Source organism: Pan paniscus, chromosome 1, assembly GCF_029289425.2.
Source record: "Pan paniscus chromosome 1, NHGRI_mPanPan1-v2.0_pri, whole genome shotgun sequence".
Classification (NCBI taxonomy): domain Eukaryota; kingdom Metazoa; phylum Chordata; class Mammalia; order Primates; family Hominidae; genus Pan; species Pan paniscus.
In genome coordinates this window covers 24,166,992-24,192,158 of record NC_073249.2, presented here as the reverse complement: position 1 = coordinate 24,192,158, position 25,167 = coordinate 24,166,992, and the positions used below count along the sequence as shown (strand labels likewise).

The 25,167-nt window shown below is 35.5% G+C and overlaps 1 protein-coding gene across 1 annotated transcript in view; it reads left to right on the top strand.

Annotated features, from left to right (window-relative positions):
• DNAH14 (dynein axonemal heavy chain 14) overlaps positions 1-25,167 on the top strand; it is a 463,650-nt gene that overhangs the window by 404,340 nt on the left and 34,143 nt on the right. Inside the window, exons 69-76 of the mRNA XM_034947740.3 lie at positions 428-672; positions 5,874-6,292; positions 6,368-6,566; positions 11,564-11,800; positions 13,719-13,804; positions 18,444-18,600; positions 20,629-20,839; positions 24,748-24,850. Of these exons, the coding sequence (XP_034803631.2) occupies positions 428-672; positions 5,874-6,292; positions 6,368-6,566; positions 11,564-11,800; positions 13,719-13,804; positions 18,444-18,600; positions 20,629-20,839; positions 24,748-24,850 (1,657 nt within the window). The remainder of the gene's footprint in view (positions 1-427; positions 673-5,873; positions 6,293-6,367; positions 6,567-11,563; positions 11,801-13,718; positions 13,805-18,443; positions 18,601-20,628; positions 20,840-24,747; positions 24,851-25,167) is intronic.

The following is a 25,167-nucleotide window of genomic DNA, read 5'->3' as shown; positions in this document are numbered from 1 at the left end:
TAGCTTTACTCCTAAAGCTATTGAAATTTTTTTTTTAAATGATAGCTGCTAGAGAAGTCTGATTTAAAAAGACCATGTCACTCCTCAAATCCCTCCATTGGCTTCTCACTCACTCAGGTAAAAACCATGGTTTTCACAATGATCTAGTGGCAAGTCAAAACTTCTACTATTTAACATTTTTCTGTACTCCATCCTTATGTGTAAACTAAACATACTATGTACACAGTCTGTGGTTGTATTTTTTTAAGACTTCAATGCAAATGTATTCATATAGTATAAATTGAAAGTGTACTTTGTATACAAAGCTGAAAAACACTAAAAATCTTGTGTATTTCCAGGAAAAATGCTTTATATATTTTTAAATAAATTGGTTTCATTTTTTTCTTCTACATGTTCTTTGAATAACTGGTGCCTTTCTCATGTTCAGGTTATACTTATCTACAGAAATAGACAACCCCCATTTTCTTCCATCAGTTTATAACTTTGTTACTATGATCAACTTCACTGTAACATTCCAAGGTTTGCAAGATCAACTCTTGTCTACTGTGGTAACTCATGAAGTTCCTCATTTAGAAGATCAACGTTCCAAGTTACTGGAGAGTATTTCCCTTGATGCCATAACTCTTGAAGAACTAGAGGAAAAAACATTAAATTTACTGCAGAAAGCACTAGGTAAGTCAAGATATTTAGTGATAGTAAGAGATCTTTGCAAAGGATAGAATAAAAAGTTATAAGAACCAAATTTTGAATTTGAGCCAAAAATACCAAATCTCCATTTCCACCAGGTAACTGATAAAGGTAGGTGAATCACCCCATTTCTAAACTTAAACATTGTGAATTTTGGTGTCCCTCAGTTCCACTTTTGCTTTAGCTCATTGTGTTGTAGAACATTTGCCACCCTGTAACTGGTATAAGTTGTAAGACAAATCTTACGGAATCTAGTTAGTTCCCTCCAAGGCTCTATGCCTGTACTTCAGGTACAGACATCTGTTATATGTCTCAAGTTAGATTACAGAGACTCAATGATTGGGTTTTCCCCAAGTATTAATAATGAAAAGATATTTTATTTTATTTTTCTTTATTATTATTTTTTTTTAGACAGTCTTACTCCATCACCCAGTCTGGAGTGCAGTGGCGCAATCTCGGCTCACTGCAACCTCCGCCTCCTGGATTCCAGCGATTCTCCAGCCTCAACTTTCTGAGTACCTGGGATTACCAGCGCATGCCACCACACCCGACTTAATAACTAAAAGATATTTTTAAAGAAAATAATCCAGTGACTTTTATGTATCCCATTAAAACATGCTGTTGGCCGGGCACGGTGGCTCACGCCTATAATCCCAACACTTTGGGAGGCTGAAGCAGGCAGATCGCCCGAGGTCAGGAGTTCGAGACCAGCCTGACCAACATGGAGAAACCCCATCTCTACTAAAAATACACCAGCCTGACCAACATGGAGAAACCCCGTCTCTACTAAAAATACAAAATTAGCCAGGCTTGGTGGCGCATGCCTGTAATCCCAGCTACTTGGGAGGCTGAGACAGGAGAATTGCCTGAACCCAGGAGATGGGGGTTGCGGTGAGTCAAGATGGTGCCATTGCACTCCAGCTTGGGTTAAGAAGAGCAAAACTCCTTCAAACAAACAAACAAAAAAAGCTTTTAATTAAAGTAGCAGTAGAAATTATTTTCTTCTTCAGCACAAAAAATATCTAAGAAACCACAATCTTTACTGCATCTAAACTTAAAGAAACATAAATTCCTGAGTCACACTGATGTATGCCCCTAAGTCAACTGTGATAAAATACAGTTTATCTAACAATGGACTGCCTTTCTATTTTAACTTGTGACTCATTGGAACTTGAAGGTTTCTCAAACACTTTAGTCCTCAAGAGTATGTATAGAAATCATCTGTAGAGTTTATTACTTTTCTTTCTTTTTAAAAAATACAAATGCCCAGTGGGTACCGCCACAGACTTACTGAATCTGAACCTCCGCACATCGGGCCCTGGCTTATATTTATTATTGAAGCTCTCTACACAATTATAATGTCCACTTCTGATTACATATTATTTGTCTAATCTAAAGCCCATGGTCTGAAATGCAAGTCCATTTGTTACCAGATACTGTAGTAAAACAAATTAAAAGCTAGTTTTTTTTAAAAGGCAAAATTTTACCAATAGTAATAATAAGAATATAATTTTTGAAAGGGGAGGAAACCAAATTTGATAGGGCATGAAGCACCCATATCCTGGGAGCAATATTGACCATTTCAAACATAAAAGAACCCAGGTAATTAAAAACAAAACAAATAAAAACTACTTGCTGATGAGGTCTCACTGAATGAGCAATCAAAATCAGAAAGTGGAAGGAAACCTGAGTGCAGTCACCTCACAGTTCATGCAGAGAAGTCAATCCATCCTGTTTAAAATTAAATATATATTTTTATTTTTTAAAGTAAAGATTGAATTCTTTAATTTCTTTCATCACCTTTTCTTATAACCTTAGAATAATGTTTTAGAAATTAATATATATTATATTCAAGAAATGTTTATCTGAGATTCATCAATTCCATTGATTCTTTTTCTTAATGCCAGTAAAGGTAAATTTACTAGTCACTTAAAACACAGTATTTATAGTAAGATCCATTTCTCATAAACACACACACACACACACATTCTATTTATCAGTCTATTCACTCACCCTTCTATCTGCACATATGTATAGAGAGAGATACTTTGGATGATGTTACCTATGTGTTAACACTGGAACTTTTGGGGCGGGGATGCCATGGGTCCCACCCCCACCCCTCACAGCCTGGGTCCACACTTGCCCTCTTGCCCCTCCTCTTGGCTGGCTCTCACAGGTGCTACTAGGTGGTAGCCCATTCCTTATCATCCAGAGCTGGAACCACATTCACCGCGCTGCCTTGGACTTCCCGGAAGCAAGACAGATCTGCCTGTCTTGTATCAGTGCAATGTCTTCTATCAGTGCAGTGATGAATTTAAGCCGTTCCCACATTGTAGTTACAAACTTTTCCCCACCAGAAGGATGTGGGTCCCCACTGTTAGACATTTACCTTAATGTTGATATTTCTTCCCTAACAAATTGCTGCAAGTAACAGCACTTTGCTGAGACCTGTGGCCAAAACAAGAATAACTGTGATGGGGAGTTCCAGTATTGCCTCTTTAAGGTCTGCTAAGATGTGCAGAAAACACTGACTTGTTCAGCATGTTCTTAACCTTTGACAAAGAACTTAGTTTTTATGGCATACAACTGCCTTAGTTTGGGGAAATGATTAAGACCTTACGAGACTTTATATTTTGTTTAAAGCCTCAAACAAACAAAAACTTAAGTAGGGAAAGTAGTGGGGAGGGCATGCCTTTCCTCCTAGGATCCTCCTGAGTGTTGTTGCCTTAGCGTGCCATTGTCTTGACCCAATTCCAAAAAGAGATATGTGTTAAATGGAGAATTTTTAAGAGAAACCATGTTTACAAAAAAAAGAGCTCAAATTTAATTATATTTTATATTAGAAATACAGGCAAATCCTCACTTAGAAGCATATTTTTTATTATGAAATTTTAAATACACATTTATGCCTAGAGGACCTGACTTTATTCCTTTTCAATGTTAATTTTACCTAATAAACTGTTTCTTTATAACACATGAATAAATTGTGCTTCTAGTAATAAGGCTAATTACATGGACAAGGCTTCTGTATCTGTTTTTTTTGTAAGACTGGAGCCATCAGCTGGTAACTTCTTAGGGAGCAAAACATCTAAGTATTATATAATATACATAGAAGGTGACAATCAAGATTCAGAAGCACAGCCACCCACATTTTATGAACCACTCTTATAACAAGTCATATTTTGCTATAACCTTCACCTGAATTGAACAAAAGATGGATTTGATGAGATAAGTGAAAAGGGGTTTAAGATAACACACATTAGGGCACTATATGCTTTTATTGTGCCTTTGCTGTTTATTCTCTACCATTTGTTCCTTGTAGTAGAGTCTGGGGTATTTTTTAAAGACTGTGATCTTTGAGTAATAGTGGTTTTAGTAAAAATTGTTCTTGAAAAAAACTAAATTAAGAGACGCCTTGATTATATACATAATTTTTCCTCCTCCTTTCTAGGATTTGGTAAAACTGGGCTTTTTTTTTTTTAACTTTTAAGTTCAAGGCTACAAGTGCAGGTTTGTTACATAGGTAAACTTGTGTCATGGGGGTTTGTTGTACAGATTATGTCATCACTCAGGTATTAAGCCCAGTACCCATTAGTTATTTTCCTGATTCTCTCCCTTCTCCTACTCACTACCCTCTAATCGGTTCCTGTATCTGTTGTTCCCCTCTATGTGTCCATGTGTTCTCATCATTTAGTTCCCACTTATAAATGAAAATATGCAGTGTTTAGTTTTGTGTTTCTGTGTTAGTTTGCTAAGGATAATGGCCTCCAGCTCAATCCATGTCCCTGCAAAGGACATGATCTTGTTCTTTTTTATGACTGCATCGTATTCCATGGTGTGTATGTACCACATTTTCTTCATCCAGTCTATCACTGATGGGCATTTAGGTTGATTACATGCCTTTGCTATTGTGAATAGTGACAACTAGCCATTCTTTTATTTATTTATTTATTTATTGAGACCGTGTTTCACTCCATCGCCAGGCTGGAGTGCAGTGGCACAATCTCGGCTCACTGCAACCTCCACCTCCCAGGTTCAAGTGATTCTCCTGCCTCAGCCTCCCAAGTAGCTGGGACTACAGGTGTGCACCACCACACCCAGCTAATTTTTGTATTTTTAGTAAAGAAGGGTTTTCACCATGTTGGCCAGGATGGTCTCGATCTCTTGACCTCATGGTCCGCCTGCCTGGGCCTCCCAAAGTGCTGAGATTACAGGTGTGAGCCACCACACCTGGCCAAAAACTAGCCATTCTTGTTGCCTCTTGTTTTCTCTTTGGTGTGATTGCCCAAACTCGGTGGGAAATGGTGTGGTAGGGTGAGTACTGTGAGAGATGGTCCATGACTTAGGTCCAGACGTTACTGCAAAAGCTTCACCTGCATCAGTAAGAATATGGTACACAGACTGTGGTATGTACTAATTTCATTATTCCCAGCAATGGTCATATCAAGCTGAAATACTGTGTTTAGTTCTAGATGCCACATTTTTAAAAGGCTTTTTTCAAACTAAAATGTGTCCAAGGGCAAGAATCAAAGATAGTGAGGGCTCTAAAAATCATATCATAAGAAAAAAGCAGTTGAGGAAAATGGGAATGTTTAGCCCACAAAACAGAAGAGTTTATAATGGAAACCTGAGAGCTCCCTTAAATATTTGAAGGGAATAGATTTATTATCTATACTTTCTAGAGAAGTGCTTTTTCAAAAGGTGAGTTGCAATCTATTAGTGGGTTGAGAAATAAATGTCATTGGTCATGATCAGTTTCATATGTTTAATAAAATAGAATACAATACAAAATATCAGAATAAATCACGTAAAATAATGGCACACTTGTTATTTTTTGAAAATTGATTTTAATATTCTATGTGTATAGTGGGTCATACTGTAAATGTATTCCTTATCATGGAATGGTTGCTTATTATATGCCTGTAAAAAAAATAGGATCCACCAATACTAAAGTAATATAAAGAAGAGATGATGGAGTGGGAAGTGAGGTGTACGTACTATTAATCAAATTTATTAATCAAATTCTTATTAGAAATATTACCTAACTTCATTTAAGAGCCCATCTCTGACATAAAGCCAATAAGAAGCCAACAGTAAAAACCCTTACGCAAAGAGTGCAGAGTGAGGAAATAGCCATTTACTGTTACAGTAGTCTTTATTTAACTTCACTTTTTGTTTGTCTTTAGGATCCGTATTAGATGATGACGAAATTGTAGATACCTTAAGAAAATCCAAAATGACATCAAACGAAATTTCAAAGCGCATTGAAGCAACAAAAAAAGCTGAAAGTGAAATCCAAGCAATACGTAAAAACTATCTCCCCATTGCGACCCGAGGCGCCCTGCTCTACTTCCTAGTAGCTGATCTCACACAAATCAACTACATGTACCAGTTCTCCCTAGACTGGTTTCATCAGGTTTTTGTTTCATCAGTAGTTTCCAAAAGCAAAGAACAAGAACATAGTTTTAAAAGGGAGAAAGTGTCTCCAAAAGAAGTTCATGAGTTTATAAGTATTTCAAAAGAACCCAACATGGAAAATGAGAAAAATCTCTTAGATAAGCATATTAAAAGTGCAATAGACATGTTGACAAAAAGTATTTTTAAGGTGAGATATTCTTTAGTGTGAATTTTACATGCTTATTTAATCTCACTGGATTAATATGTTATATTTTCCCTATAGGTGGTTTCTTCAGCTCTATTTAATGAAGATAAACTTTGCTTCTCTTTTCGGCTTTGCACCGCAATCATGCAAAACAATGCTAATGGAAATCTAATACAGGATGACATTGGATTCCTACCAGAAGAAGAATGGAACATCTTTTTATATTCTGGCATATTGATAAATATTAAAAGTGCATTATCCCAGTCTAGACTTACTAGTAAGTAAAAGTTACTATTCCGGATTCAGTAAAAGTCCATTAAAAGTGTGTTTCCTTCCTCTAAGGTGCTCCAAGTCAATGCCTCTATAATTGATTAAAGTAAAAGTAGCTTGAGGTCAAGCACCTCCACTGTTACTCAATAATTTTTTAATGAATGAATGAATACATAAATGATAATTACTATGATTATTATAATCCTAACCTACAAAGCAGAATATCTAATGGTAGTCAACAGGAACACACCCAAACATAAACATTGATTGGATACCTTCAGGAGTTAAACCTTCCCCCACACCCCAATTAGAGTTGCCCTCACTTTCTTACGAAAACCTGGTTGAAAATTTGAAACACAAAAAGGATGTTTATCCAAAAAGGTTACACACAATTATTTAATTATTGAATCTTCTAAATGTTTCTATGTTGTATTTTTAATATGTTTATTGTCTAAACTGTGGTCAAATACATATAACATAGAATTTATCATCTCAATTTTTAAGTGACATTAAATACATTCACGTTGTTATGCTGTGTTGTAAATTTTAAGTCTGCAAGATGGCAGACTAGGATGCTATAGGCTCCCTTCCTTCACAGAGATACCAAGTTAACAACAATATACAGATCAGAATACCTCTGCGAGAACTCTAGAGATCAGTTGAGAAGCTATAGTATCCAGGCTATTGTAAAACCGAGAAGAGATCCCAGTGAAAGGGGTAGGAAATTTTGCATCATTTGACACATGCCTATTCATGCCTCTCCCTCTTTGTGGTATAATGTGGAACAACTGACAGGAAATCCCCCCATATCAGAGCTCCTCCCTCGGATAGAAACAAAACAGTAGACAGTGCATCCAGTGTTCTGGCTTGTCTAGGGGCCTCCCAAGGGACTAGTTTTTGTCTTGCCTGACTCAGAATATTGATAAGACTGGCATCAGAGTTTGGAAGCCACTAAAATCCAGATGCAAGCAGCACATTAGACCTGCAGTTTCACAGGGAGAACTTAGGAGGAGCAAGGGATTAGAAAAGGTTAAAAAGGTCTTAGAACCTCCAACTAGGCTGATTGGTGAGGGTTTTCCCCTGCACGAAGCCAATACCAAAGACTGGGAAAAGTGGTCATTTTTTCAAATGCCAATCCTGGAAAAAAGATACATAAGGCAAACAAAGAAACAGGGGGAAATGGCCCAATCAAAGGAACAAAATGAAACTCCAGAAACGAGTCCTACAGAAATGCAGATCTATGATCTGCCTGACAAGGAATTTAAAATAACTGTCATAAAGTTGCTCAATGAGCTAAAATAAATAAATAAATAACAGAGAACTAAATAAAGTCAGTTAAATGATGCATGAACAAAATGAGAATATCAGCAAAGACATAAAAACTATAAAAAATGAAACAAATTCTGAAGGTGAAAAATGCAAAAACTGAACTGAAAAATTATTACAGGGGTTCAACAGCAGACTTAATCAGACAGAACAAAGAATCAGCAAACTTGAAGACAGGTCATTTGAAATTATCGAGTCAGAAGAGCAAAAAAATAAAAAATTAAAAAGCAAAGAGATCCTAAGAGACTTATAGGATGCTGTTAAGTTGACCAATATATGCAATATGGCACTCCCAGAAGAAGAAAAAAAGAGAGAAAGGGGTAGAGAAATTCTTTGAAGAAACAATCGCTAAATACTTCCCAAATCTAAGGAAAGAAAAAAACATACAGGTTCAAGAGTTCAAAGAACTCCACTAGGATAAATCCAAAAAGAAACACACCAAGACACATTATAATCAAACTGTCTAAAGTCAAAGACAATGACAGAATCTTGAAAGCAGCAAGAAAAAAGTTATTTGTACATACAAGGGAGCTTCTGTATGATTACCAGTGATTTCTCAGGAAAAACTTTGCAAACTAGAGGGAGTGAGATATATATTCAAAGTGCTAAAAGAAAAAACTCTCAACCAATAATACTGTATGTGTCAAAACTGCCCTTCAGAAATGAAAGAAAAATTAAGGTTTCTCAGATAAACAAACATGAGGGAGTTTGTTACCACTAGAACTGCTCTACAAGGAATGCTAAAGAAACTCCTTTAAGTTGAAGCAAAAGGATAATACACAGTAACATGAAACCATGTGAAAAATGTAAGGTTCTTCAGAAAAGGTAAATATGTGGATAAAGATAGTAACCTGTACTATTGTAATTTTGGTGAATGTAACTTAAGTTACAAAAACATTTTTTAATCTATAATTATGTTAATGGATATGCAATATATAAAAATGTAACTTGTGACATCAATAACATAAGGGGTGGTGCTAAAGCCCTAAATTAGTAGATTTTGATTTTTTTTTTTTTGAGACATAGTCTCACTGTCACCCAGGCTAGAATACAGTGATGGGATCATAGCTCACTGTAGCTTCCAACTTCTGGGCTTAAGTGATCCTCTCACCTCACCTCCCAAGTAGCTGGGACTGCAGGCACATGCCACCATACCCAGCTAATTTTTTTAAATTTTTGGTAGAGACGAGGTCTCACTATGTTGCCCAGGCTGGCAGTAGAATTTTTGTATGGGACTGAAGTTAAGTTGGTTACGTTGTTGTCAGTTTAAAATAGAATGCTATAAAATTAAGATTAAATTATGTAATTGCAATAGTAACCACAAAGAAAATATCTATAGAATATGCACAAAACAAACTGAGAAGGGAATCAAAGTATATCACTACAAAGATCAATAAAATACCAAAAAAGGCAATAAAAGAGGACAGGAAGGGAGAAAGTTACAAGACATACAGAAAACAACAAATGGCAATAGTAATTCCTTCCCTATGAGTAATTACTTTAAATTTAAATGGATTAAAATCTTCAATAAAAAGGCATAGATTGGCTGAATTAATTTAAAAAGCAGTATCCAACTATATGCTGTCTACAGGAGACTCACATCTAAAGAAACATATAGGCTGACAATGAAAGAATGGAGAAAAATACTCCATGCAAGTGGTAACCAAAGAGAGTAGGAGTGGTTGTACTAATATCAGATGAAGTAAACGTGAAATCAAAACTGTTACAAAAGACAAAGACAGACATGAGATAATGATAAAAGGGTCAATTCACCAAGAAGATATGTAGTAATAAATGCTTATTCACTAAACCTCAGAGCTCCCAAATACATGAAGCAAACTTTGACAAATTGAAGGGAGAAATAAGACAGCGACCCAATAATAGTAGGAGACTTCAGTACCCCATTTTCAATAGCGAATAAAACAATGAAACAGAAGGTCATAAGGAAATAGAGGACTTGCACAACACTATAGATCAACTGGATCAAACAGACATACACAGAACTGTCTTCCCAATAACAGCAGGATATACATTCTTCTTAAGTGCACAAAAACATTCCCCAGATAGACCACATGTTAGACCATAAAACAAGACTTAACAAATTCAAGAAGTCATACCAAGTGTATTTGCCAAGCACAATGGAATGATACTAGAAATGAACAGAATGAAAACTGAAAAATCCACAAACATGTAGAAATTAACACACTCTTAAACACCCAATAGGTCAAAGACTAAATCACAAGGGAAATTAGAAAATACTTAAAGACAAATGAAAATGTGACATATTAAAACTTAGGGGATACATTGAAAGCAGTGCTAAGATGAAAGTTTATAACTGTAAATACCTACATTAAAAAAGAAGAAAGTGTACTTAACTTTTACCTCAAGAAACTAGAAAAACAACATATTAAACCCAAAGCTAGCAAAAGGATTGAAATAATAAAGACTAAAGCAGTGATAAACAAAATAGAGAATAGAAAAAAAATAAACAAAACTAAGGGTTGGTGTTTTGAAAAGATCAACAAAATTTGCAAACCTTGAGCTCAGTTAACTAAGAAAAAAGAGAGAAGATGCAAATAATAAAAATCAGGAAAGAAAGGGACGACATTAAAGTAGATGCAGAGAAATAAAAAGATTTCTAAAAGACTACCATGAACAATTGTATGCCAATGAATTGGATAACCTAGAAGTAATGGATAAATTCCTTGTAGTCTACCGAGACTGAATCATGAACAAATAGAAAATCTGAACACACCAATAACAAGGAGATTGAACTGGTAATCAAACACTGCCAAAAAAAAAGAAAATTTTAGGACCAGATGGCTTCATTGAATTCTACCAAATATTTAAAAATTAACATAAATTTTCCTGAAGCTCTTTCAAAAAATTGAAGAGACAGAAACACTTCCTAACTCATTCTGTGAGGCCAGCATTATTCTGATACCAAAGCCAGACAAAGATACTACAAGTAAACTACAGACCAATATTTCTGAATAACATTGATGCAAAAATCCTCAGCAAAATACTAACAAACCAAATTCAACAGCACATTAAGAGGACTGTACACCATAACCAACTAGAGTTTATTCTCAGTTTCACAACAGTATGAATATATTTAACACTACTGAACTGTACACTTAAGAATGGTTAAGATTGGCTGGGTGCAGTGGCTCATGCCTGTAATCCCAACACTTTGGGAGGTCAAGATTGGGGGCAGATCACTTTAGGCCAGGAGTTTGAGACCAGCCTGGCCAACATGGCAAAAAACACAAAAATTAGCTGGGCATTGTGGCACACACCTATAATCCCAGCTACTTGTGAGGCTGAGGCACAATAATCACTTGGAACCGGGAAGCAAATGTTGCAGTGAGCAGTGATCGTGCCACTGCATTCCATCCTGGGTGACAGAATGAGACTCTGTCTCAAAAAACAAAAACAAAAAAAGGTTTACATGATAAATTTACTTATATTTTTACCACAATAAAAACAATTACCTCTTACGTAATTTTTATATAAAGTAGCTTTTTATATTTTATTTATGTAAAATATATTTTTATTTCTATAAAGTAATTTTATATGAAATAGCCTTAACAGTACATCTTTGTCAAGTATCTACTTTGTAATGAATAACTAAAAGGTTTATCTCTTCTAATGTGATCATCTTTCTTTTTTTATCAGGCACATTTGAAATAGGTGAAAGTCAACATCTTCAGTGGCTGTCAGATTCCAGGTGGAGGCAGTGCCAATATGTCAGCACTCACCTGGAACCATTTTCACTTCTGTGCAAATCCCTTTTATCAAATGTATCACAATGGGATACTTTTAAGAACAGTAAAGCAGTTTATTCTCTGATCAGCACACCTTTCTCTTCAGAAAATGCTTCATTGGAGGAAAATACAAAACCACCAGAGGAAAGTAAGAAAGCATTCAGTGTTTTAACCTAACTTAAGTATGTGTGTATGTGTATGGATTTTCAATTTGTAAATGTTGCACAATATCTTACATTATGAAAAAATTGAAGGGAGGACTATAACTACATTTTCAGCATGCACGTGTTATTCATTATAATCCTCATAACAATCCCTGAAAGGCTTATAATGAACTTCACGAGAAAATCTGATTAGAAATCAGAATTTCAGAGGGATTAAATACACCACACTAGTTTCATTACACCAGGCTAGTTTTGAACCTTGAATCTGAACAAACCTACATATTTCATTCATTTTAACAAATGTGTGTTTTTAAAATTACATGGGAAAGGATCTTACCTTAAATTCAAATGACTTACTATTTTTAGCACATCTTTTGCTTTTTCTTTTTCCACTTCGAACTCTCCTCCGTTTTTCGCTACTACCTTCACTCATAACACCCCCACTCAGAATACAACCTAATTTGTTTCCTTCCACATTTTTCTCTACTTCACTTCCTGATTTTTGCCAAAATAGACAATTATATTATGCAATAACATAAACATCCGTATACATTTTTCTTTGCTTTTATTTCTGTAAGATAAATAATCAGAAGTGGAATTGCTGGAATGAAAGGAAATTATATTTATGTTAACAGTTGCTGGCAAGTTGCTTTCTTGAAGAGTCTATGATAACTTATATTTCCACCAGCAATATGAATGCCCATTTTCCGTAGGAGTATTGATTTTTTTTTAATTTTGCCCATCTGTAAAGTTTAAACTCCCATTAGTGTTATAAATAATTCGCTTTTGTCTTATTCTATGTATTAACATCTATATTCAAATATTTTTCTGAATTTTTTATTGTCTATTGAATTTGTTTTTATAGTACCTAAGCTATATGCGTTTAAATGTTTGTATAGTCAATTATGTCTATTTTCTTCTTTTAAACATTCTTGATTTCAAGTTCTTATTAAGAAGGTCTCCTCCTCCCACAGAGTTTTCTCTCTTTGAGTCATTATCATTTTATTTTGTTGCATTTATCACTAATATATTTGGGACCCATAATTTATTATACTCTAAGAGTCAGTTACTTTTATTTAAAAGAATTCTTTATTGACCCTTTTTGTAAAGTGAAGATCTTTTTATTTTGCAAATAACCCCAAATTATCCATTTATAACTATAACTTCATGTATCATGAACTTTTTTTAAGATCAACACATCAATATTATCTGCATTCAAAGAAGCCATTTCTATAACCTAATTTGTATTTAAAGTTAGACATTGGGAAAATACTATAGAAATAAGAGGTAAGTAGAAATGATAACTGTATCTGGGACAGCTGGAAATGAAGACTAGAAGGCTTCCCACCTTGCAAAAAAATTGTAATCCAGTAGGACTCTATTGTGGTGGTAAGAGGGGTCAGTATTAAATATATGTAGATAGATATAATATTTAATCTTTCAAAAATTTGATAATCTGGTTGCATTTTCATTTGATTCTCATTTCCCATATCGTTATAGCTGGATTATGAATAGAAATCTCCAACCTCTACACTTACTAGTTTACATTCATCAGAAAAACACCACATACAGAACAGGTTATGATGTGTTGGCTGGCTATGCCTTTGGCTTTTCATTTTATTTCTTCATCTGTCCATCATCTTGTTATATTACTATTCATTCACCACTTCAGTTGGTCCAAGTTGAAACTTAAATCTATCTTAACGTCTCCCTCTTTTGAGGTGTGAAGCGTAGCTAGTGATGCCTCAAAGCTTATAGAAATAAAGCTCGCTTTAAAAGTCAGCCATGTTTAGAAAAAAAAAAACTTCACAATTTTATGACAGAAATTTTCATTGTGATATCTTTTAATGATAAAAAGTATTTGACTGTTAATGCCAGTTTCTTTCTCTAAATTATATCTAGCTGAAGTTTTGAATGAAAATAAAGAAACGTGTAATCCTATAAATTTTCCCTGGGAGAAACTCACTTCATTTCAAAGACTTATTTTGGTAAGATATCTTATGAGGAAATATTAATATTCTAAATATTTTGAGTGCTTTATTAGTAACTTAAACCCTTCAAAATTAAAATTTTACAAGCAAAGTGTATTTTTAAAGTACATTTCGTGAACGTTAATGTGAGAGGGAAGCACCTACGCCTCACCTTAATGCTTCTTTCATGTGGAGAGTCCAATGTGAGTAACATTCCTGGAGTCCCTCTGTCCCTTCATTTATTCTCCCCCAGAAAGGAGGACTCATAGCCCTGTCCCTTTTGGGATTTGTCTGCCTATAAAGAACATACTTTCTGCCTGCTTCTCCATGCCATAAACCATACAGGAACAGACCTTGGTCCTGTAGGGAGAGGCCAATGGCTGACCAGCACTGCTTGTGACAGGTAAGTCTGTCTAATTCTAGGTTCTGTATGAGGAAGCACATTTTTGCCTCATACCTAAACCACATCCACCAACATGACCTTTATTAATAATAAAATGATATTTTTGCCCAGCACCTCTATTTCTCAATTGTTTCAGAAACTGGCTGAGGGTAGAGGTTGGTGGATTATGGGTATGCATGGGTGTCATTTATGAGCACCCCTAACACATGAAAAGTTTAGTATGTGTTAAGCACTTTACATATATTATTCTATTTAATACTTATAATAGTCTTGGAAAGTAGGCACAATTATTTCCCTCATTTTACAGATTAGGAAACCAAGGCTTATAAATTGCCTAATAGAGCCAGGATGAATCTCAGACAGCTTGGCTCTCATATCTGTGTTCTTGGTAGTCATACTATATTATACTTTCCAGGGTAGATCATCCTAAATTCATCCTTATTGCCTTAAAAAAATCTTTATTTTGACATTTACTCCCTAATTTAGTGAAGGGAAAATCTCTCATCTCATTTAAATTCCTTAAATTCTTAATTTCCTGAAATTCTTGAAAATGCTAACCTGCACAACCAGTAATCCTTTTGATTTCTGCCTTAAACTTTATTCTTGCAACACTTTAAAAATTCTCTCTATGTAGAGATTGCAAAATATGACTGCATCTGGCTTATAAACATGTTTTATTTGGCCTGAAGTTTTGTTTGGTTTTTCACAACTTTTCAGGTGCAATTTATTACTAATCAAATGGATTTGAACCTATGCTCTTGCTTAGAAGACTTCTGTCTTAATTCATTTGGGTTGTTGTAACAAAATAGATTGCTAAAACCCAATAGATTGGGTAATTTCTAAACAACGGAAATGTACTGCTCACCACTCTGGAGGCTGGGAGTCTGACATCAAGGACCCAGCAGATTCAGTGGCTGGTGAGGGCTTGCTTCATGGGTGGCATCGTCTTGCTGTGTCCTCACAACAAGAAAGTCTTTCTCTTTTCTTTCTTTTTTTTTATTTTATTTTTTTAATTAGGTCTCACTCGTCTCACTCTGTCATCCAGGCTGTGGTGCAGTGGTGTGATCATAGCTCACTGTAGCCTGAAACTCCTGCCTCAGCCACCTGAGTAGCTGAGACTACAGGTGTGCATCACCATGACAGGCTAATTTTTTAAGAGATGAAATCTGACTATGTTGCCCAGGTTCCTCAAGACTTCTTTATAAGGGACCTAATCTCACCCCGAGGGCAGAGCCCCCATGACCTAATCCTCTCCTAAGGCTCCACCTGTTAATACTAACACATTGGAGATTAGGTTTCACCATATAAATTTAGAGGCGACACCAGCATTCAGACCATAGCAACTTCCAAGTTTTTAAGCAAAAATAACTAAAATAAATATCAGATATTTTTTTAAAAATATATGTATACATATCTTGAAGTGAGTTGTTTTCTGAGTTTTATTGTGATAAAATGTAGATACATTATTTCACTTAATCTTCATAATAATCCCTTTTAACCCTTTAAGCATGCAGTTCAGTGATATTTAGTGTATCCACAATGTTGTGTCACTATCATCCCCATCCATTTCCAAAACTTTGTCATCATCTTAAATAGAAATTCTGTACCTGTTAAATAATAACTCCCCAGTCTCTCCTCCTGACGGTTGCTGGCAACCACAATTCTACCTTCTGCCTCCCATCATGCTTATGTCTGGCTTATTTCACATAGCATGATGTTTTCAAAGTTCATCCATGTTGTAGCATGTGTCAGAATTTCTTCCCATTTTAAGGCTGAGTAATATCCCATTGTGTGTGTATATCATGTTTCATTTAGCCATTAATCCATTGATAGACAACAAAGGTTTGTTTCTGCCTTTTGGCTATTGTGAACAATGCTGCTATGAACATTGATACACACATTTGTTTTTTGTTTTGGTTTGAGTTTGGGTTATTTTTTATTTTTGAGCCAAGATTTGAAAATTGAGAGATTTCAAATAAAAATCCAGATTTCTGGCCTCAGGCAACACTGAGCCTACATTCCTCAATGGCAGCAATAGCTAGAGCTGAGTAGTGTCTGTCCCTTTGGCCCAGTGCACTACAGTCTTCACTGCTCCCTGCTACTTCCTGACACTGAAGTTGAATGTTAGTTGCCATTTGTCATCATATTTGCATCTTTATTTTTCTTTTAGAAGAGGATTTTCTTCTTCTATCCAACCCACTTCTCTAATTTTTGTTATCTGACAACTTCAGACAGATTGATACCTCAACTCTACATGTGGATTATTGACATAGTAGTGACATGAAAATACATTTAAGCTATATTAATTGACAAATACAAAATACTGAACAATCTGTATAGAACAACTTCATTTGTGGAGAAAGGGAGGGACGTGGAGATATGCTTGTATATGTGTTGAAAATATCTAGAAGGAGCCACAAGAAACAATATATCTGGGGATATATCTGGGGAGTAACAATATAAGAAACAATGTATCTGGGGAGTAAGACCTTCACTTTTTCATTTTTACCTTTTTGCATTGCTTGAATTTTATGTAGCAAGGATGAATTACCTGAACAACAAATATAACTAGACTTTAAACCCATGCCACATTACCTTCCCCCAATAAGTTCCCAGTGATTTTAGTTTATGAACTAGAAATTTTATGAGTATAGTGATCCTATCTTCCAAACCAGAAGTTGGAAGACATGGTCTGATCAAGTGTTGAGTGTACATATAGGAAAACTAAGTTAGATATTTAAAACTGAGTCTGACCTGTAAGAGTTAGAAATTGAGATTGTCACATAAAAGATTAAGTTAAAATATATTAGAAAGAAGCTTGCCCTAGAGAAGGAGAATTTCTCAGAGTTCCATGAAGGCAAGGACTTTGCCTAGCTTTTTCACCCCTCGCCACTACTATAGCCTATTGGACTGAAAAGAGGGGATGAAAGAGGACAATGAGGGAATATAGACATGCAGAAAATTATCAGAATGATTTGTGGTTGCTTAGAAAGGAGTTAGTGAAATTGAATTCAACAGAACTGTTTCTTCTACCTTCCCTTTCTCTCCTACCTCTAAAAAAAAAAAAAAAAAGTCCTCAAGGTTAAAATTTACAACAGTGGAGAAATGTAACAAAATCTTGATTGATCAATAGAATAAAAGAGGAGCTAATGGCATGTTGGTGACAAAAAAATTATGATGACCATTTGGGATCATAGATTCTCTGCAGTGATGGTATCGGGGAAACACCTAATCATTTGTTTCACTCAACGATTCTAACACCATCTCACTAACTGGATATTCTGAGTGAACTCTGCTATTAGACCTAGAGTCTTTGTGTGCTGCCTCTTTTCATTTTTAAAAATATGTGATATATATAATTAAAAGAAAATTTTAAGAATAATTTTTCCAAAACATAACAGAAAAGAGCAGAATTCAGCATAATGATTAAATGTGCTGTGTTAAACATATAAAATTGCCAATATTTGACAGTTTTTGAAAGGTAAAAATGGCAACTTCCCATGGTCCAACCTGGTACATCAAACAGGCACACTGACGTGTGTAGCTTCAGTTTTGCTTTAAATGATGGAGTCCCAGATGTTGAACATGTTCAGGACATATTTTATGGTCATTGTGTAGAGAAATATCATGTAAGTGATTTGTATAAAACAGTTTTTATGGGAAAGGTCTTTCCTCTGAAATTTTCAATGATTTCCAGTATACCCTGAACCTCTGTTTACTACACATTTATACTGTTTCCAAAATCTTTTAGTCCATCTAGCATTCTTTTCAGATTTGTATTCTAATTGCTTAAACATATAAAGATTGTGCCATTTGTTTTCATTTTATTAATGGAAGAATTAATACTCTTCCAGTTGTGTCATCCTGGATTTTCATCCCTCCAACACCATGGGGTTTTCTTGCTCTAGACATGTATAGCAGAGCAGGAAGAAAACCGAGGGGAAAAAATTTCTTTTTGCAGAATTAGGGAGTATAACTTGGATCTTTACAAACAAAGCAAGAGCTCACTCAGAGTGTGAAAGACATAGAGGCACAGGTAGCGCTGGTATCTAAGAAGGGCCACATGATGGCCACAGGAACATGGTGGCGGTTTCTCCTCCATGCATAGTCTGTCCCATTAAGCTTCCTCAACAGGAAAACTCTGGCTGAAAAGCTAAAAAATGAATACTTCTTATTTTTGTTTCATTTTACCATAGGGAATATCTCCCTGGGTGGTTTTTAATTTTACCTTATCTTCCATGTTTTCTTTTTTAGGTAAAAATTCTTAGACCAGAAAGTTTAAACAATTCAGTGAGAAAGTTTATAACTGAAAAAATGGGAAATAAGTATCTTCAAAGAACTGGAGTTAATTTGAAAGATGCATATAAAGGATCCAATGCCAGAACTCCGCTGATACTTATTCAAACTCATGGTAAGCTATTTGTGAATAGTTAAGATGATCGATATGGTTTGGCTCTGTGTCCCCACCCAAATCTTACCTTGAATTGTAATCCCCATAATCCCCACATGTCAAGGGCGAGACCAGGTAGAGGTAATTGGATCATGGGGATGGTTCCCCCCATGCTGTTCTCATGATAGTGAGTGAGCCTCTTGAGATCTGATGATTTTATAAGCACCTGGCATTTCCCCTCCTGGCACTCACTACGTCCTGCCACCCTGCGAAGAAGGTGCCTGCTTCTCCTTTGCCTTCTGCCATGATTGTAAGTTTCCTAAAGTTTGTAAAGATCCATGCAGAACTGTGAGCGAATTAAACCTACTTACTTTTTAAATTACTCAGTCTCAGGTATTTCTTCATAGCAGTGTGAGAACAGACTAATACAATGATGATACAATATCAGCCAAGAGATATGGAGAAGTAGGTTCTGTGTCAGATTATTCTGTGTTTAAAATATTTTCCTAGTCCTATTTAAAATTTTTGGAAAAGGAGCTAATTACAACTTTATACTAAGAATAAATCTCTCTAAAGATACAACAAAGAGGAATAAAACCTCTCAGATTCACAAATGAAAAATTTATCAATGGTGATTTTCTGCACAGAAAATACCTTGCAAACACATACTGTTGCTCTGGAAGTTGGGCTCGCCCTTATGTCTATGTCTATGCACGTGTTTAATAAACACTGACTTGTGCAAAAATATGTTACACAATAAACTATCAAAAATTGGCCCTGCTCTCCAGCCCTTGTAGTCCTGAAAACTCCAAATGCTTTTTTTTGTTTTTCTTGTCTTTGCACTACATATCCGAAGTAAAATATTTTCTCCCAAGCAAAATATTTTCTTCATTTATCTTCTGTTCCAAAAATCAAATGTGTCTTTAGAATTCATCATTTCAAACTTTGATTTTATTACATAAAACCTTATCTGGAGTGCCTCCACCTGGAGGCTTCTCACCTGGAATGTTTCCATGCAAAGCACTTGGCTAGATGCCTGACACACTCATAGTAGGTACTATCCATTTCTTGAAGACTTAGCCCATGATGGTGGCTAGGGCTCTAGCCATCATATTCACGTTCCAAACAACAGAATGGAAGCAAGGAAGAAAGGCACACATCTTCCCTTTAAGGATATATCCAAATTATTATACAACACTTTTATTTTAGTTTAATTTTGTTTCATTTTAAGTTCCAGGATACATGTGCAGGATGTGCAGGTTTGTTACATAGGGTAAACATGTGTCATGGTGATTTGCTGCAACTATCAACCCATCACCTAGGTATTAAGCCCCACATGCGTTAGCATTTATCCTGATGCTCTCCCTCCCTACAACCTCCAACAGGCCCCAGTATGTGTTGTTCCCCCCACATTTGTCCATGTGTTCTCATTGCTCAGTTCCCACTTATAGGTGAGAACACATAGTGTTTGGTTTTCTGTTCCTGTGTTAGTTTGCTGAGATAGTGGCTTCCATCTCTACCCATGTCTCTGCAAAGGAAATTATCTCGTTCCTTTCTATGACTGCATAGTGTTCAATGGTATATATGCACCACATTTTCTTTATCTAGTCTATCATTGATGGGCATTTGGGTTGATTCCATGTCTTTGCTATTGAGTATTACACAACACTTTTGCTAACAAAATTTTGCTGCCAAAATCTATCACAAAACCTAGATGCCCACAGAAGTTAAAAATGTAGTATTTTAGCTGAGTATACAGCCGTCTCGAACAACACTGGGGTACAGCTACAGAGGAGGAAAGGACAGGTAGATGTCGGAGAAGACAACCAGCAGGTGCTGCTGTCATTAGATATTGTTATCATCCTCGTGTGTTAGGCTAGTAAGTGGCAGGACCAAAATTTAAACTCTGGGCTCTAATTTCAAAACCTGTAGTCTTTCCGCTATGACTATACCTTTTCCCACCACTACTCAATAAATGCTGGATTGTGATTTTTAAAAGGGAATTAAATGAGCTTACAGTTTTATATACCTCTCCACGTTGTTATACAGGGATCGACCTTACCAATATCCTCCTGAGATTTGCACAAGAGTTAAAAGGAACAACACATCATGTGACCATAATTTCTCTGGGCCGTGACCAAGCAGCTAAAGCTGAAGACCTCATTTTAAAGGCACTAACAAAAACACAACAATGGGTCTTCCTCCAGAACTGCCATCTTGCAGCATCATTTATGCCAAGGCTTTGCACAATTGTAGAATCGTAAGAGTTTTACATTTATCTGTAAGGGATCAGATTGGTTACCAAAACTATAAAGTAAAACTGGAAATGTCAATGTATACTGTGTGTAAACAATAGCAAAATAATGTGCTGAGCCACTCAGATGAAACTTAACCTATCTTATATTGGTTTTCTTTTCTCCAGGAACTTGAAAACTACACTAAGAATACATCAGTTTTTATCTTTTTAAGGCCTCTTCAGTTTTTGTTCTCTGTCTTGTTTATCAGTTTCTTTCCTCAAACTCTTACTCTCAATAGATACATAAGCATATACACACATTATATGCACTGATGGATACATAGTTTTTAATATTCGATGTGATTCCAAACAGCAGAGCATAATACCTCATATCTATCCTTTCGGTGATGATTCATTTTATGGCCTTTGCTTAGTATCTATTCTGACATTCTCTAGCTCAAAATACTTTTCTAGGCTGTACCTCCCAAAGCACTTAGTCACTCATGCAGAAATTTTTATACATTCAGCTTTCTTGTTTGCAGTGGAAGTATTTGAAAGTTTATTGCTGTAATTTGAGTGAAGAATTAGCAATGTGTTGAATCAATGATGTTTCAACCAATTACATTCTATAGTTTTTCTCCAGCCTTGGTTTTCTTTCTTCTTTACTTTTCATGGCCAATATCCTGTGGTAAAATTGTTTAAATGAGAGTCTGTCTCTTCATGCTGTTATTTTTATTTTTATGCTTTGAGCATGCACAAGGAAATTATAAAACCAAAATGCAACTGCATGACTTAAATTTCTAAAAACTTTCCTGATGTCACTTATGAGTTATCAGATTGTTATTTTTTTAGCAGTTTAAAAACTATACCAGCGGGGCACAGTGGCTCACGCCTATAGTCCCAATGCTTTGGGAAGCCAAGGCAAGATAATTGTTTGGGGCCAGGAGTTTGAGACCAGCCTGGGCAACATAGCGAACCCCATCTCTACAACAATCAATGAATCAATCAATCAATCAATACTATTAAATAATTTCTCTTTTTCACATTTATTTAATGACAAGAGAATCAGAAGACAAAGATTGCTTAGTTACATGACTTTAATAGATATAAACTTTCAAATTATTATTTCTACCATGTCTTTCATTCATTATTCATCCAAAAACTATTTATAGGGCATCTGCTATTTGTCAAGTATTGTGCTAGGCACAGGGGACACACCACGGACCAGGCAAACACTGTAGCAGCTTTCCAGAGGATACTAAGGTGCAAAGAGCCAATAGTATGGCAGGTTAACACTGTGCTAATAAAAAAAGAAGAAAAGAAATTAGAGAAACATTCCTTAGAACAGAATTTCAGTCTTAATAAGAGTAATTAATGATACATTAAAAATATTCAACATAATCAGAGTATTATTAAAAGAAATTCGTACTTCCGGGCCGGGCGCGGTGGCTCACACCTGTAATCCCAGCACTTTGGGAGGCCAAGGCAGGCAGATCACCTGAAGTCAGGAGTCTGAGACCAGCCTGGCCAACATGGTGAAACCCCATCTCTACTAAAAATACAAAAATTAGCCGGGCGTGGTGGCACACGCCTGTAGTCCCAGCTACTCAGGAGGCTGAGGCAGGAGAATCGCTTGATCCCGGGAGGTGGAGGTTGCAGTGAGCTGAGATCGCGCCACTGCACTCCAGCCTGGGCAACTGAGGAAGACTCAGTCTCAAAAAAAAAAAAATGCTCAGCATCACTAATCATTAGGGAAATGCAAACTAAAACCATAGTGATCTAGCCAAAGTCCAGCCTGTTAAAAAGCAAAATGAAATATCACCTCCAAAAGGCTACCATCAAAAAAAAGAAAAAGAAATTCATACTTCTTTATTAAATCAAGCCTTTAGATATTTAAGATGACCACTCTACCAGTCCACAGTAGGAGAGGAAAATGTGAAGAAAAAAACATTTCTTAAGAGTTAGAGATATATGTTCACAACATATTGCTAGGAGAAAAAATAAAAAGCTACAAACAAAATATGCAGTATAATTATTTTTAAAATGAGAGACAGAGAGAGGCAGAAGGAGGAAAAAACAAAAGAGAAAAGTGTACCTAAACTCATTTAGTGGGATTACAGGCCATATTTGCTTTCTGTTTCATTTTGTGTTGTGTTTTTTTTTCCTTGTAATGATTTGGTTTGTTTTGCAAATTTTTTAAAAATAATTTCACACTTGCAGAGAAGTTGCAAGAACAGTACAAAAACTCCATTATACCCTTCATCTCTATCTCCAAATTCTTAACATTTACCCTATCATTTCTCTCATATATATGTAATATTTTTCTGAATCATTTGGAAGTAAATTGCAGACATATTGCCACTTGACCCCTAAATAGTTCAGTGTTCATTGTTGATTATTTACTCATGTTTAGTTTATTGTCCCAATAATATCTTTTATATCAAAATAGAATAAAAGTTTTGGCCAAAGTTTCAATTCAAGATTTCTCATTGTATTAAGTTTTCATGTCTCTTAAGTCTCCTAATAAGTATTTTATTTGTTTGTTGTCTGTCTATTTAGAGGTGAGGTCTCGCTATGTTGCCCTAGCTGAACTTGAATTCCTGGGCTCAAGTGATCCCCTTGCCCTAACCACCCAGGTAGCTGGAACTATGGGTGCACGCCACCATACCCTAAATCTCCTTTAATCTATAATAGTTCCTCAGTCTGCCTTTGTCTTTCGTAACTTTGATATTTTTGAAAAGTACAAGCTAGTTACAGTGGTCCCTGACTATCCACAGGGGATTGGTTCCAGGACCCCCTGTGGATACTGGAATTCTTGGATATTCGATTCCCTTATATCAAATGGTGCAGTATTTGCCTATAATCTACACACATCCTGCTGTATAATTTAACTCATGTCTAGATTACTTATAATACCTAATACATAGTAAATGCTGTGTAAATTGTTATTAATCTGTATTGTTTAGGAAATAATTACAAAGAAAAAAGTCTGTATAGGTTCAGTACAGATGCAGACATTGTAGGCCTAACTACCTAGTACAAGTCAGCAATACCTTAACATTTTCTGAAATTTTTTTTCCTGAATATTTTCAATGTGAGGCTGGTTGAATCCATGGATGTGGAACCTATGGATATAGAGGGCTGACTGTATTTTGTAAAGTGTCCCTCAATTGGGATTTAGCTGATATTTTCTTACGGTTAGATTAAGGCTATGCAGTATTGTAGTAATATCATTGAAGTAATGTTATCTCATTCTTGGTACATCATATCAAGAGGCCTGTGATATCAATCTGTCTCATTACTGGTGATATTAACTTTGGTCACTTGGTTAAAGTGGTTTCTGCCACTTGTGGGAACTTTCAGACCATGTACAGACATTAAACTTTCACCTACTGGTTTTTAAAGTTCATTGATAATTTTTGACTGAATTACTACTATATTGTTTACCAAAAGGTAGCTTTCTAACTCCACAACTTCTTCTAAATTTATTTAGTGATGTTCTCCTATACAGGAAGAGCTTTTCTTTCTCCTCCCTCTGTTTATTTATTTCTATCAGTATGGTCTCATGGATTTCTATTTTATTCAAGGATTATAATTGTTTACCGTCATCATTTATTTTGACATTCAATTGTCCCAAATTCAATCAGTAGAACTCTTCATTTTGTTCTTAATTTGTAATTATTTCCAGATTTTTTGCATGAGTATATGATCACTTTTTGTACTTAGGGGAAAGAAAGCTACTCTTTTAAAATGTAACTGATGGGTCGTGTGCAAATTCTTGCGCAACATGGAAGCTCTTCTGATAATATAGTAAGATCTTCAGTATTAAAATGATTCGTAAGGCCACTTCAAACAGTGAAATGCTATGATTCTAAAAACATGTTGGTTTACATTTTTCACATTAAAATATTTATAAATTTTTTATTTTGCAGTTTTAATAGTCCAGACGTGACAATAGACCCTGAGTTTCGGCTATGGTTAAGCTCAAAATCATACAGTTCTTTTCCAATTCCTATTCTTAAAAAGGGTTTAAAGGTAAGAACAAAGTATAACAGATTTAATATTGACTGAGGAGCCCTGTTTGAATGTAAGTCATCTTACATTCAAAACTCTGAGTTTAAAAGAGAAAGCTAATTCTGATAAATTCTGAAATGCTAAATTTCTGCTTTGTGCTCAGCCCTATACTGGGGATGAGGAAGAACACTAAAGTAGATTCCTACTTACAAGGAATTCACAATTTATATGTTATTTTCTCAAACAAGGATGTTAGACCTCCAATTATTATAAAGCAAAATTTACAATTTGTGTTGTTTTCCTGCCCTTCACTTCTCTAGCATTTCTTATTTCTGCCC